This window comes from Sceloporus occidentalis, unplaced genomic scaffold (assembly GCF_023333645.1).
Source record: "Sceloporus occidentalis isolate IW3139 unplaced genomic scaffold, rSceOcc1.0.p SCAF_37, whole genome shotgun sequence".
In the NCBI taxonomy this organism is placed as follows: domain Eukaryota; kingdom Metazoa; phylum Chordata; class Lepidosauria; order Squamata; family Phrynosomatidae; genus Sceloporus; species Sceloporus occidentalis.
In genome coordinates, this window is record NW_028317017.1 from 4,314,527 (window position 1) to 4,330,981 (window position 16,455).

Genomic DNA, 16,455 nt, shown 5'->3' on the forward strand with positions numbered 1-16,455 from the left:
TATTTAGAAAGTTCCCAGGTATGAATATTATGTGCTGCCTAAATAGGATTGAAGGGCATTTCAATACTACACTTGCCAAACTGAGCTAAATTGCAAGTTATAGTTATTATATGTTTATACATAATTGCCTTTTACAGCTTTACACCAGAATTGGCATCTGTGTAATTGCTGCGGGCAGTCCCAGCAGTGAGATGACCCTGGCCGCCTGAGCTAGCAAGATGATAGAAAATAGGCGCGTAATATAAAGGGAGCCGTACTTTAAACATTAACTCCCTCACACCGACGTGTATATTCGCCTGCCACAACCTTATCCTTTATAATGTCAATTATCCAAGTGCATGGCCATTTAAACCACTCCGAGGTTTATTTGCTCGGCGAACGCACCTTTCGTTGCTTCCCTTTGCCCACATCAAAAATGGCGACCGGCCACTCATGCACAGTGACGCACAATTTAGCACACACATTTAACAATCTTTCTTGCAAATCATAGGCAGTCCTAGACGTGTACATGTAACTATACAATGTGTTTCCTTAATGGCAATTATATAGTTGGAGTCCTTCTTAAGATATATAATGGCCTGAAAATCCATATCTCCAGTGCTTAGAACTCTGCGTTTACAACTTAGAACTGCAAACGACTACATTTATGTCCATCCTGTATGAATAAAGTTTTCGTAAATAGGGAAAAAGCAAGATGGCGGCGTCCATAGTCAGGGTGACAGGTAAGAGGAGAGTGCTATTTATTGTCTATAGTGTAGATAATAAGATAACTACGAGCATAAATGTTGCTTATTAAATGAATGAGTATTGCTAATTAATGCTTCTCTAATATAACCTTATGTTTTTAGCCGTGAAAATTAAATCTGTACATTTGTGTATATATATATACACATACACACAAGCTTGTCATGAAGGGGTTAACTGCAGTACAGTTTAAAGTGATGCAGCACTTAAGAAAAGTGTTTTATTTTGTATTGCAAAATTGTAACAAGATGTTGGCACTCCTTAAAAAAAGAGACAAACCCCTTTTATTACCTTAACTTTCAGACCGACTGGTGCTACTTCTTCCATGCTGATTGCACGGAGGTTTGAAACTACCTTAATTTCTGGAACAGTCAGGAAAACAAATATAATAAGTAGGGATGCAGTGAAATGAAAACTTGGCACCCCCCCCTCAACTTTAAAAAAAGAAAATAACCACACTTTTATTAAAAGTAACAGACATATTAAATAACAATATATATGTGTATATATATATATATATATATATATATATATATATATATATATATATATAGTCACACTCCTATCATGCCCAGGTTCTAGCATGTACTAGTTACCTGGGCATCATAGGAGTGGGATTGCTGTTAACAATTACCGTATTTGCTCGATTATAATCAGACCTCAAAATGTCCGCTGGGGCCATGCTGCTTACCGAGCTTTGGTCGCGAGCAGCAAGAGAACAGGAAGCTAGAAGAGTGTCACATAACTTTGCCTCCCCCCTCCTTCCTCTGGGGGCGGGGCCAGAGAAGTTGCTCGCACAGCCGGGCCCCTGCAGAAGTCTGCGAGTGGGAGATCTGCAGTTCAGGTGGGGGGGGTGGGGGAGGGTTTCTGAGTATGTGTGATTAATGGAATGAATGAGTATTTAAATGTTTGTGAATGAGTGTGTGTTAGTATGGATGTTTAAGGGGGGTGGTGGTGGTAGCATGGCATGGCATAGGGAGGCTGTACTCAGACTCCTATCATCCCCAGGTTCCAGCATGTACTGGCTGCCTTGGCTTGATAGGAGTGTGATTGCTGTTAGCAGTTATATATATATATATATATATATATACCGTATTTGCTCGATTATAAGACGACCCTGATTATAAGACGACCCCCCAAAATCTGAATATTAACTTAGGAAAAAAAGAAAAAGCCTGAATATAAGACGACCCTAAAGGAAAAAAGTTTTACCAGTAAATGTTAATTCATGTAAACTATTTTTTTTAATAAAAGCTATGATTGAGAAAAATATTTTTTTTGTTTTTATTTCTTGTATTTTCCAACCTGTCCCCCAGTTACGCACATCTGCCCCCAGGCTTGCCACACCAATATGGCACTGTGGCCCATGATATGCCTTTTAACCCTCTATATGCCACTGTGCCCCATGGTATGCCTTTTGACCCCCTATGTGCCACTCTGCCTCCAGAAATGCCTTATACCCCTATATGCCACTCTGCCTCCAGAAATGCCTTATACCCCTATATCCCATTCTGGCATTTAGGGGGTTAAAATGCATATTATGGGGCAGAGTGGCATATAGGGAGGTATAAGGCATTTCAGGAGGCAGAGTGGCATTAAAGGAGTTAAAAGGCATTGTATAGAGCACTCTGCCTCCAGAAATGCCTTATACCCCTATATGCCACTCTGGCATTTAGGGGGTTAAAATGCATATTATGGGGCAGAGTGGCATATAGGTGTATAAGGCATTTCAGGAGGCAGAGTGCTCTATTAAATGCCCCCTTAACGCCACTCCAGAAATGCCCTATGCCCCCATTTAACACACACACACACACACACACACACACACACACCCTATACCCCCATTTAACTAACACACACACACACACACACACTCTCCCCTCCCCTCCCCTCTCAGCCCTCTCTTACCGGTGCTTCCAGCCGGGGCAGCGGGTTGACGTCGCCTTCTGCTGCAGCCGGAAGGAGGTGGAGTTGGCAGCGGGGGTTTGTATCCGTCCGTCGCGTATACTTTCCCCGGCTGTCAGAGATCAGAGTTCCCCGCACCGGTGCGGGGAACTCTGATCTCTGACAGTCGGGGAAGGTTTGCGCGACGGACGCAGACAACCCCCGCTGCTAGCCACACCTCCTTCCGGCTGCAGCGGACGTTGTCTACGCGGATCGCGTAGACGTCAACCCGCTGCCCCGGCAATACAGCAGGAAGCACCGGTAAGTGTGTGTATGATGGGGGGGGGGGGGGTGAGACAGGAGGATCCAGGTCCCCTGCAGCGGTGCGGGGGATCTGGATCTTAGTCTCCTAATCAGACTCTATTTGAGGTCTGATTAGAAGACGACCCCGATTAGAAGACGAGGGGTATTTTTCAGAGCATTTGCTCTGAAAAAAACCTCGTCTTATAATCGAGCAAATACGGTATATATTACACCTCCAGAAATGCCTTTTAACCCCCTATATGCCACTCTGCTCCATGATATGCCTTTTAACCCCCTATATGCCACTCTGCCCCATGATATGCCTTTTAACCCCCTATATGCCACTCTGGCATATAGGGGATTAAAAGGCATCTCATGGGGCAGAGTGGCATATAGGAGGGTATAAGACATTTCTGGAGGCAGAGTGGCATATAGAGGGTTAAAAGGCACATCATGGGGCAGAGTGGCAAATAGGGGGTATAAGGCATTTCTGGGGGCGAAGTGGCAACCCTGAGGGCAGATGTGCATAACTGGGGGGGCAGGTTGGCAAATAAAAGGAAATAAAAAAAATATATATATTTTTCTCAATCATAGCTTTTATTAAATATGAAAATATTGTTTACATGAATTAATATTTACTAGTAAAACTTTTTTTCCTATAGGGTAGTCTTATATTCAGGCTTTTTGTTTTTTTTCCTAAATTAATATTCAGATTTTGGGGGGTCGTCTTATAATCAAGCAAATACGGTATATATATATAAAATCCTCCTAGGAGCATTTCAAACTGCCACCTGTTAGAGACATGCTGCCTCAAGACATATTTTGTTTGAACTGGATAATCCCCCTTATGATGTCATGGTGCCTCACTCATTCACACAAAAAAAAAAAAAAAAAAAAAGAGTTCCCAGAGGGTCGCCACAGAACTGAGAACTGATGTCTTTTTTTATTTAGAAATAAAAATACCCCAGTGATGCCACCATGACATCATAAGGGGGATTATCCAGTTCAAACAAAATATGTCCTAAAATTGGTGCTGTATCTTCCCATGCTTGCATAAAAAGAGTTAAAATACCAGGATTTGAAATACCCTGGGGTAATGATAGGGTAAATTGAACTGACTGGTTTTAAAGTTATTACAAATAGGGTAATGGGGCAAACTGACGTCATTAAATTGATGTCAAATTTTTTTAAAAATGTGCACCTCCCGAATGTGACCTTTTTGCCCCCAACAACCAGGCAAACCTACACATGGGTGGTATTACTGTACTCAGGATATGTTGCTGAACACATATTGAGTTTGATAGTGACGTATACCAAGAGCTGAAAAATCATATCAAAAGTACAATGTGTGTGTGCTGGGGGAGGGACGCAAAAAAAATAACCACCACAAAGATTAGCAAAGGCTGGTAGTAGAATTAATGGATGGAAAGAGTTAAAATACCAGCATGTCTAGTTTTCAAAAATGTAGGGTTTGATGGGGGTAAATTTAACTGACCGGCTTCAAAGGTGTCCGAAACATAGCACGTGGGGGCAGAATGACCGGTTTTGAAATCATAATATGCTACTTGTACTTTAACTTGCAAAGAAACATAAAAACTTTGGGTATTTCTAAACCAAATTAAATTAGATGATATGATCAAAATAATTGCATCTAAAGAAAGACCACCTTGTCCTGAATAAAACAGTAAATACCTTGTGTGGGTTCAGTAAGTGGGGAAGAAGAAGATTCCAGCTAAACACGAGCAACGCAAAAATGTTAAACAACCATTGTCATGAAGGGGTTAATCATATACCACTTGATACATCCTATGCATAGATTGATGCACTCTCAGTTAAGTGTAAAACAGGCTTCTTTATTATGCATAGCTTCATAACATACAACTGCCATGCTGAGCTGGTTAGCTCCAAACTCCAGTTGCTAAAACTCACACTGAACTCTCTAGCACCCTCTGCAGGCTGCTTGTATAACATTGCTACAGTAAGTCTCTTCTTTGAAGTAGTGCCAGCGCCTTGTTACAATGTTGTCTTGCTGTGGGAGTAGGCTGCTCCGCATTTCATGCTTAAGTAACCTGAGAGAGACTATTGTCGGTCATCTGGATGCAGTTTAGCAACTACATGATGTATTGCCCTCAGGGCCGGCCGAAGACTTATCGCCGCCTGGGGCGAAGTTTAAAATGCCGCCCCCCGCCGACGCCGGGGGGGGGGCGGCATTATCTACCCCCCCACCGCTACTTACCCTTAAACAGTCCTGCGGCGAGTCTCCCTGTGCTGCCACGGTGCCGGCTTGTAATGCTGAGCGCCGGAGATTCACGTCACTTCCGGCGCTCTGCATTACAAGCCGGCACCGAGACCGAACAGGGAAACTCGCCGCAGAGGAGAGAGAGAGGGGCGCCGAGCGGGTAAGCGAAAACCACTCGGTGCCCCTCTCTCTCTCCTCCGCTTCAAAAAAAACAAAAAAAAACCGCTTGGGGCGGCAAAGTGCCGCCCCTTCTGAAGTGCCGCCTGGGGCAATTGCCCCAGTCGGCCCCATTGTAGGGCCGGCCCTGATTGCCCTGGTAAACATCCTTTTAACTGCAGACCAGGGGTAATTTATGAAAATGAAAACTTGATTGGGGAAGAAAATTGTCTCATCATTTATTTGGCTGGCTCCTAGATCCAAACCAAATTTGTCGATCCCTGGGCTAGGCCCTTTACTTCCAGTGAAGGGAAATCTTAACGCTTCAGCATACCAAGACATTTTGGACAATGCTTCTAACTTTGTGGGAACAGTTTGGGGAAGACCCTTTTCTATTCCAGCATGACTGTGCCCCAGTGCACAAAGCAAGGTCCAGAAAGACATGGTTGGATGAGTTTGGTGTGGTAGAACTTGACTGTCCTGCACAGAGCCCTGACTTCCACCCCATCGAACACCTTTGGGATGAACTGGAATGGACCTTCAAGTCCCACATCAATGCCTGATCTCACATCAATGCCTGATCTCACATCAATGCCTGATCTCACATCAATGCCTGATCTCACATCAATGCCTGATCTCACATCAATGCCTGATCTCACATCAATGCCTGATCTCACATCAATGCCTGATCTCACAAATACTCTACTCGAAGAAAGGGCAAAAATTCCCACAGATACACTCTGAAATTCAGTGGAAAGCCTTCCCAGAAGAGTGGAAGCTGTTATAGCTGCAAAGGGGGGACCAACTATATATTAATGTCTATGTATTTAGAATGCAATGTCATAAAAGTCATTGGTGTAATTGTCAGGTGTCCCAATACGTTTGTCCATATAGTGTATATAAACTATATTTGTACTTATAATCATTTCATATGTAATGTGTCTGAATTGATCTTTAAAAAAATAATTTTTATAGGCGTGCTTTGCAGAGCCCATGGTGTGTTCCAAGCAAGAAGACAGTTGTCAGCCTCCATGACACTGTTTCAAGATATTCCAAACTCATTATGGAAACTTGGCCGTTTAAATCATGTGGCCATTGCAGTCCCTGATCTGGAAAAGGCACGCTCTTTGTACGAAAATGTTTTAGGAGCAAAAGTGAGCGAGACTGTCCCCCTCCCAGAACACGGGGTGTACACAGTCTTTGTTGAACTGGGCAACACAAAACTTGAACTTCTCCATCCTCTGGGACAAAACAGCCCAGTTAGTGGCTTTCTACAGAAAAACAAGGCTGGAGGAATGCATCATATCTGTATGGAGGTATTTATGTTGCATATCTTTTCTCTTTTTGTACTTTTGGTAGAATGTTATTGCCTGTTAATGCTACTCGATAATAATTATTTTTTCTGACTGATGACTTGTTCTACATTAAAAATAAATGCCTTTTCAAAACATAATTACTTGAAATCCATACCAGCAGGGATTTCATTTAAAGCAAGGCTTTATTATGAAATGTAAGATTGGTTTTGGCCCATCATTTGATGTAAAAATCTAGTAATAAATGTTTTCCCCCCATATTTTTCTATAATAAAATGTTGACAATTAGTGTAGTATGGAATCAGGGGGATTACACTTATCATAGTAAAATACTATGATCATAACAGATCCAATTTAACTTATAAAAATGTAATGCTAATGAAGAACGAAAGTTGTCTAATGCTTGTTAAACATGGATTTTATCATGTGATTGCTGTGATACATTAATCATAGCAATCATGTGATCACCAACATTTCCCTTGGCCCCACGCAGCATGCCATTCGCTTTAAATCATGATATTCCAACCCGTCATAATGGATTTAATATAACCCAAAAATTACGATGGCATGAAACATGATAGATGCGAAGGGATTAAAATGACTTTCCCTTCTCCAACACTAGAGGGCAGCAGTGTTTACCCTGTAAGTAATTCATATTTTTCAGTAATGCAGCATTCAACAATTTTAATAATTATAACTTGTGTGCAAAATAATGCTAAGAAACTCTGATATCTATGTCCACTATTTTTAAGGAAATATATATAATTGCATTCAATAAATAAAAGGTAAAATATATTATGCGTTAGTTGGATGAACATAAATGTTATTCCGATTTTCAAACGTCACGTGATTAAGAACCTCTGTACAAGACGGTAAACTTGAGATTAGAAGCTACTAGGCATGGGGCTATTAAACTGGTCCTCTACCCTGTTGGACGTTCGACTAACTATCCCCATGAATAGTTAATTCATTGTATCAGGGAGTCTCATGAACAGAAAGCTTATTGGCTACTTTTGATGTACACATGATGTATTGTTTTAGTGGGGCATTTAGGATTTGGTTATTTTAACTTTCTCATAACAGCTGGCAAATCAAATATGGCCTCTCAAAGGCTCTAAAATATTAATACATCAAAGTAAATCTTTGTTTTTCATCTCGCTTTAATATGTACTTGAGGAAAAAAATGTTTAAAGTATAAGAGTCAGAAGACATTTCAATTTGCCTATCCTTGAATTGCTATTATCCAACTAAAGGGAGTGTGATGAACAGAGTATTTTCAGAAAGTGTACTTAAGTTTACTTCCACTTCCTTAAGTGTAGACTAAAGTCCCTAATACTAAAAACATACGCACCGGTTTGTATGTCATAAAATGTATTGGAATAAACAATTTATATTTGTAGATAAATTATTTTATAATGTGTGATCTTCAGCAAGACTTAAAGGCATTGTCTTCTTTTCTGGACTGGAACTGTTGTTTTAGATTAGTTCTAAGTCTTCCACTCATCTCTTGCTTTGATAAAACAAAGCAAGAATTTAGCACATACCCAGCGAATACTATTAAAAGAAATACCTATCTAAGGCATAAATTCATGGCCATCAATTGCTTAGCCCACCCCAATTTTGTCTAGTCCTATCTAACGTTAGATGGCTATATTGCTTATAAAAGACATGAATCAATGTGAGTGCTTTTTTAACCCGGAACCTCCAAATATGCACGGCACAGAAAAATATACAAAACGGGAGCACACAACCTAAAAAGCATAAAAGGCATGCACATTCATATTCTCAGGTTCCTAATAGAATAAAAACCAATAAGTGCACAAAATAAAGCAAGCATTCAGCGCATGCCCAGTGAATTCCATTTAAAAACCCACATATCTGAGAAATTTCTATATTTCAGGGATAAATATACTGGGCTCCTTTTTAGGTTTGATAGCGCATTATCCTGCATAGCGGCCATCGTGCCACCGGCATGAAGGGATACGACTCGGCCTCATTCCTGAACCATGCCACAAGGAAGAGAAGTATTGCGTGCAATCGCTTGCACGGCCAAACTGGCACTACCGCCAGCCAGAAGGCAGACAGAGGCCGTCTGTATAGTGAACAAACACTGCTCGTTTATTTTGGTGATTGGAGACCATCAGCGAGATAAACTGTGTTTGCTTCGTTGATGCCTAATACTTTACGAAATGAGCTGGATGTGAGTGTGGACACAGATGTTTGTTCGTTTCTGTCACTCTGTAAGAGAATGCGCATGCAGTTATGTCAGTTAGTGTGAAATGCTGCTTTTTTTCCCCCAAGTAGAACAACAAGATCTGGCCACTTTCCAGAATCTGTGTGGGACCAGTGCTGTAAATGAGAGGCTTCAAATCTGTGACTTGGCAAGACTCGCTTGGATTCAAACATGAAGTCCTCTTGTAACGCTCGTGTTCTAACTTTTGTTGATTAACTTTTATTTTTAAATAGAAATGTGCACATTTTATCTTGTGGCTTTTCCTTCTTTTTGTTAGAACATATTCTCTGATCGTTTATAGAGCAAATGCAGTAATTGTTTTTGTTTTTTTTCTTTCCAAGAAGCATGATTGATTTTGCGTACAGTATAAAGCCTTCTAAATCAACTCCATGCTAAATTGTACAGAATACTTGATCTTGAGGCACCAAGTGCACTTCAAATAAAGGTTGAGCCCCTGGCTTCTCTGTCCCTGCTTAGTTACCTGCACTTGTAATTGTGACAATAGCACAGACCATAGGGAAATGTATCGGAACCAGGGCATTAGTTCTCAGTGGCTCTGTGTTTACCTGCTTTTATAGCTGTCACTTGAAGCCTCTTGTTTTTCACTGGCTCTAAAAATGTCTGTATTTGGCTCAGGCTGCTTGCCAGTCAGTTACTTTTACTGGCGATGTTCCTTTCCCCGGATATAAATATTTATATGTATGCGGCTGTTGGCTGTCTTTTGTTGCCCCTGTCGCCGATGTCTGTGATCTAAGGTTGAAGGAATATGAATGATTATTGAGCATTGTACTTCCACTCCCTTGTGATTATTTCAACTCCCTACTAACTGATCTCCCCACTCCCGCTTTTCACTGCTCCAATCCATCCTCAACACTGCAGCTAGACTAATCTTTCTCTGTCGCCGTTCCTCATCTGCTGCTCCACTCTGCTAATCGCTCCATTGGCTCCCCATACCCCCCCCCCATAATCAAATTCTAACGTCTTACCCTGACCTACAGAGCCCTTAACAACTCTGCACCACCTACATCTCTACACTTTTATCCAAATACACCCCTGACACCCTCTTCATTCCTCGCTTACCCCGTCTCTATCCTACCAACATTACCTATCCCCACTCCCAAATTCCGGATTTCACCGGTGCTTCTCTGAAATTTCATATCCTATTCTGTCGGCCTTTCTCCCTCCGTACGCAAATTTTAAAAGCTCTCTGAAAAGATACCAACATCCTGACTCGATCAACTCTCCCCATCCAAGCAGTCTTCTCCTGTATTCTCATTTCCCCCTCAACCACCGCCTAGATTGTAAGTGTGCAGGGCCCTCTTCTCCTTTTGTATCAGTTTGTTATTCTGTGCGATTTTAAATTATTTTACTGACTCTGTAACAGCGCCACAGAATTTGCTGGTGCTATATTAAATGTAATTAATGTATAGTGAGCAATTCTGGAATAAAGTAGTAGAAATTACAGTAGAAATGCACAGTCACCATGGCAGTCAAAACATTGTTTCTGCTATCTGCTTACCCTTTACCCCCAGAAGTCATGATTTAATGACAATATGGAAATAAGCTGATATACCACAGTTTATATGGAGGCCAAATGTATCATGTTTAGTTTGCAATGATATATCAGTTTTAGTTCTATAACTGCCAGCTACATGCTAACATGTTTCCTTGTCCCCTCAGGTTGATAACATCAAAGGAGCAATGGCTGACTTGAAAAAGAAAAATATTAGGATTCTGAGCGAAGAACCTAAAATCGGTGCACATGGCAAACCGGTTGTGTTCTTGCACCCAAAAGACTGTGACGGCGTACTTGTGGAACTAGAAGAAGCATGATCCAGATGCGTACTTGAGTCAATAATAGTAAAACAAAAAAATAAATAAAATACTTTTGATTTGGAACTAATTTATGGTTGGACATTTACATGAGGGAAGACTGCACAGGCTCAAAAATACTTATGGTATAGACATATTTCATTTAAAACTCTATATGCTAAGATATATATATATATATATATATATATATATATATATATATATTATATGATGGGTGGAGGAAAACCCCTAATCTATGGCACAAGACTATAAACAGCTGGCTACTTTCCACATGAACAGCACATTAAGACTACTCCCAAGCTCCATTAAACATTATGCGAGGGCCGACCACATTTCTTCTCTTCAAGCGTTTTGCTGGCATATTATATAGTTAATGTAGATGAGTTCTTCAAATTCATCTTGCTGGTTTAATAATGCAGTGTCATTATATTTTATTTATAGAGCGCCAGCAGATTCCTTAGCACCATAACAACGGGAGGGAGAATACAAAATGAAGAATAATAGTGAACACTATGCAATATTGCCAATAATATAAGATATATTGGTAAATAAGGAAAAGTGGGTTCTGCTTTTGTAAATCTATAATTATAAATTAAAAAGAGCCACTTCAGCCTATCATGCCAGCCTAAGTGAGGTCAGTGAATAGGTATTAAGTGAGTTTAGATGTCAGGTTTGTCTGCATGCTCCTGGTTCAGTGACCAGGTGACAGTACGTCCTGTGATAGTCCATATCACAATATTTAATGACATCCAGCAGTCCTGAAAGAGATTTGACCAAATATTACTGTAATTCCAGGACTATAATACATTTGGGGTTTGTTTTTTTCAGAAAGCCTCCAAAAGACTTCTGTTTTCATTACTTGATCTCTATTTCAGTTTTCATCTGCATTAGAATAGGATTATTTGCAATGCTCTTAGTTTAACAATTGAAATTCAGTAGCTATATCAATGAGATGGGGGTGATGGAAATAATTATTGTAAATAAGAGCAGTAAAAAGATAACTGTGTTTGCAGATTGGATTGTATTTGAGCTTTTTGAGCCACAATAATATATTTACATAAATATAACTAAAATATGTATCTAGCATGAGGGGAAGCGAAGGTAGTGCTTGCATTCAGCATTTCTTTCTGTAATGTATTTGGCCACCATTGTCTATTTATTCATGTTGCAAAAGGAGCAGAGGTGAGATGGGTTGTTGCTATTTCCCGTGCCTAGATGTAGTCCGTAGATCCTTCAAAAAAAATCTGTCTAGCTGCATTAACATATTTCTAAAGATCAAATGAAAATTTATATAACAATATTTTGCTTTTATGTTAACCTATTTTGGTTAATTATATTTGGATAATGTTGTCTAATTTGTTAGACCTCTGTTTAAGCCAGAATTATCACCTGTTGAAGAAAATGGTCCATAATATGTGTATTATTTCAAATATTCATATCTGTATTTAAATACATTTTGATCAAATGGCCAGCGATAGTGTATAGTGTCTGACACTGCTCTTATTGCCACAAAGAACATTAACATAATGCAACTTAAAGATGCCACTAAAGTAACACCAAAAGTTGCTTGTATGATTATGAAAGTGCGCACTGGACGAAATTTGCACCAAGGTGCTGAAACAGCGTTTATTCTCTTGTCACTGGAAGCACTTTCAGCCATTGCACATATGGGTCAAATCACAACCCTGCCAACGTTGGCTGATCTGGAGCTGACTGGTGGTAAGTCATATGAAAAAGAAAGTACATCCTCTTTGTAGTCTATGGTTTAACATATCAGGACGTAATAACAACCGTCTGTTTATTAGCAGGTCTAAAAATTAGATAAATACATCCTTAGATGAACAACAACACATGACATATTACAGTATGTCATAATTTATTCGGCAAAAAATAATGCCGAAATGCAGAAGCCATGTGTGAAAAATTAAGTACACCCTTATTGTTTCTGTAGGAACTAAGATGCTAAGTAGTAGACAAGTGGCGCTAATGAAATGCCCTTGATTAATCGATCATCCGCAAGTGTGATCACCTTTATAAAAGCCGAAGTTTTAGCAGTTTGCTGGTCTGGAACATTCAGATGTGTGCCAAAGAGGAAAGACCTCAACAATGATCTTAGAGAAGCAATTTTTGCTTCCTGTCAATCTTGGAAGGGGTATAAGGCCATTTCCAAACATTTTAAAGTCCATCATTCTACAGTGAGAAAGATTATTCAAAAGTGAAAAACACAAGACAGTTGCCAATCTTCCCAGGAGTGGACGTCCCAGCAAATTCACCCCAAGGTCAAACCGTGCTCAGAAAAATTGCAAAACACCCAAGAGCTACATTTCAGACTCAACAGGCCTCAATTAGCATGTTAAAGTCCGTGACAGTACAATACCAAAGTATTGTAGAGTCAAATGTGACGCCATCTGTGTGACAGCTAAAACTTGGCCGAAATTGGGTCATGCAACAAGGCAATGATCCCATGCACACCAGCAAATTTACAACAGAATGGCTGAAAAAGAAAGGAATCGGGTGCTGCAATGGCATAGTCAAAGTTCAGACCCCGATCCGATTGAAATTCTGTGGTGGGACCATAAGAGAGCTGTTCGTAAACAAATACCCGCAAACCTCAACGTTATAAAGTATGGACCAAAATTCCTCCACAACGGTGTGAGAGACTGATAAAGTCATACAGAAAGGATGGCTTCAAGTTATTGCTGCTAAAGGTGGTTCTACAAGCTATTGAATCGTAAGGTGTACTTCGTTTTTCACACATTGCTTATCCGTTTTGGCTCTTTTTGTTGAATAAATTATGAGTATAATATGTCATGTGTTGATGTTCATCTGAGGTGGTATTTACCTAAGAAACAGATGATTGTTATGTCCTGATATGTAAAACCATAGAATCCAAAGAGGGTTTGCTTTCTTTTTCACACAACTGTATATAACGTGCATGAAGATGTGTTCAGCCAACCACATCTCCTGCAAGGAAAATAGCTGGTGGGGAAAGGGACGAATGCATATGGATGGTTCCTCAGAGTCCCACTTTAATTTTGTGAGGGGAAAACTGTGAAATAGTAAAGGTGCCATGCAGATATATGCATTATAGTTAATATGTGTATCCTCTTAACCCCGTAATGACAAAGCCCGTACATGTACGGACTCAAATTGCACTGTTTTCAATGGGTTAGGGGTTAACAATCATTTCTGAGCATCACTCCTTTAGAATGTTTGCATATCTCAGTTCCATTGTTCAGCTATAAGTATGAACAGGTTATGTTATGGCTAAATAAAACCCATACTGTTAGTACATTTTCTTGTCCTTTACACACTGCAGAGTTCTGTTAGTTTGGCATTTCTCCAAATGTACAATGTAACAATTATAGTGGTTTTGCTGAAAAGAACATTTAGGGGTGTCACAGTCATCTCTATAACATGATTTGCTATCTTACAAAAGCAAATGAACCAAATAATAAGTAAAAAAAAAAAATGTATTGAGTTTTTCAGCAGAATTAGACAGATGTGTTCTATTCTTCATGATAAACATTTTATATTGGTGGCAATATGAATTATGGATAGACATATCCTAGTGGAATTCATTTATAACTATAAGGCATTTACTAAAGTAACTGCAGCAAAGCCTGCTGCTCCCCACCCCTGGTTTGATCACAATTCGAATAATCCTGACAGATCCTGTGCATGACACTGTCATACATTCAACTGCATTCTGTCTCTTTCACCCCTTTGTTATTGTGTCTTATAGGTGAAGCCCTAGGAATACCTTGGATTCTAAGTACCTTCCCTCATTCTGCACTCAAGTGTCTTCATGCTACTGAATAAACTTAGCTGTCACAGTTTTACGCAGACAGCATATGAATGTATACTGACCAATATATCCCATGATAAGCGAGACCCACCTGTCCTCAACTGGAATCCTCCTTATAGTGCATTTTAGAAGCGAGGTGATTTTTTTTCCTGTTTTTCTGTTACTCGTAGTGTCTGCTTTGTCAATATCTGAATAATAATGTTCATAAATTATAATGAAGGCGATGGATTTTACTTTAAAATGTTTCGCCAATTGTAGTTTCCAGAATCATAGGAATTTCAGCCATCTAGGTCTAAAAAATAGATCTGAATTATAGCTGGTCAACATGATGAGTCATTACTTTTGGTCATATTGACTCATTTATATCTGACTTTAGCTTTTGGGAAAAAAAAAATGCCACAAGTACCTTTAGAAAGCAATGCCTTTAAATCACTATAAAATACTAAGTGCTCTGAAAATGCATTTTTTGTGGGGCCGACATCCTGCATGAACTCTTCTAAACACTTGAGAAAAATCTAAATTGGTACAGGTAGCCCTGAACAGTAAGCAAAATGGTAACTTAAAGTACCTCCTCTGTTTTGTTTCCAATAAAAACATATAATTGATTTAATTCATTCAAACCTAATGAACCCTCCATATGCTGCTCCGTTAATGGATAGAATTGTGTTTCTTTACTAGCTCTCTTGTCTTCCAGACCATTCAATGTGTATTTTTTTCCAGAGCAACTACTTCAGCCCAATTTGGTATTTTGAGGCCCTTTTTTTCTGTTTGCCTTTCTTGGTTCCAAGGACACACGATGCCATCACTGTGATACACTGGCAGTCATTCAAAAGGACTGGAGCATATGTATTTGTATACGGTTCCTGGCTATTTTATAGGTTTGTGATTTTTTATTTTTATTTTTTTATTTTTTTATACAGAAACAGTGCTTTGGCTGGAGAACCATTAGGTCACAGATCATGGTCTAAAAAAGTAGCCGCCCAAGCTGTCGTTGTGGTATTGCCATTGGCCAAGTGTCACAAAACCTAATCACACTCCCTGCATATTTCTAATTAAAAATTACTGAGTAACATATGTAGACATGAGGATAAAGGCACAGTATACAGTTTGGTAGTAATTTTATAATAGAAACTGGACAGCATTTCTCGTAGGTAATATGTCACACTTAGTATGTTACACTTATGATCTCACTTTGATATTCAATGACTCAAAAGGCAACAATTATAAGAAAATGGGTATATGTGTGAAAGTTTACATTTATATTTCTTATTTCAAATACTGCAATATTGCATGAAGTTATTTAGCTAAATTTATATCTTGGAATTCATATTCAATAAAACCCATTAGTAAATCATCCCAAAGCTCTGGCTTTAAGAGCTGTTCTAGCCTTCATCAGCATTGTCATTTACTTTATCATTTATAAATTATACACCTTTGTCAATTTCCTTCTCCAGTCTTTATTCTGAATATATTAAAAAGTGAAACCTATCTACTCCCACATACATTTCACTAACTTTTTGTTTTAAACACAATGGTGTACGGCACTTCCACTGATATCCTTTCAGCAGCCAACTAATAGAATAACTATAGAATCCACTAACCCACTTTCTTTATTCAGCAATACTAACTGATTCCTTACATCTCATAATGCCTTCTCCATGCAGAAACAAGAGTTTAATACATAACCGTGTTTACTCCAGCGCATAACATAAAATACTATATACTAACGGACTACATGGCTAGAAATAATGGAGATGAGGGGTGTCATAATGTCACAATGCCACCTACCTAATGTGCATGGGGGGCTTTGTGGCATTACACAATGTGATATACTTTTATACAGCAAGTATATTTGTATATATTTTTGATTTGAGATACACTGAAATCTGTTGATCAATATGTTGAGGTAAAGAAACTAGTGTATACTAGCCTTTTCTACTTT

At 39.3% G+C, this 16,455-nt stretch overlaps 1 protein-coding gene across 1 annotated transcript; it reads left to right on the plus strand.

The window, feature by feature from the left end:
* The first annotated feature begins 694 nt into the window (after positions 1–694).
* LOC149297759 (methylmalonyl-CoA epimerase, mitochondrial-like) lies at positions 695–10,705 on the plus strand. The gene is made up of 3 exons (XM_089488210.1): positions 695–722; positions 6,302–6,642; positions 10,553–10,705. The coding sequence occupies exons 1-3, from the start codon at positions 695–697 to the stop codon at positions 10,703–10,705; spliced, it is 522 nt and encodes a 173-aa protein (XP_089344336.1).
* Positions 10,706–16,455: the final 5,750 nt, after the last annotated feature.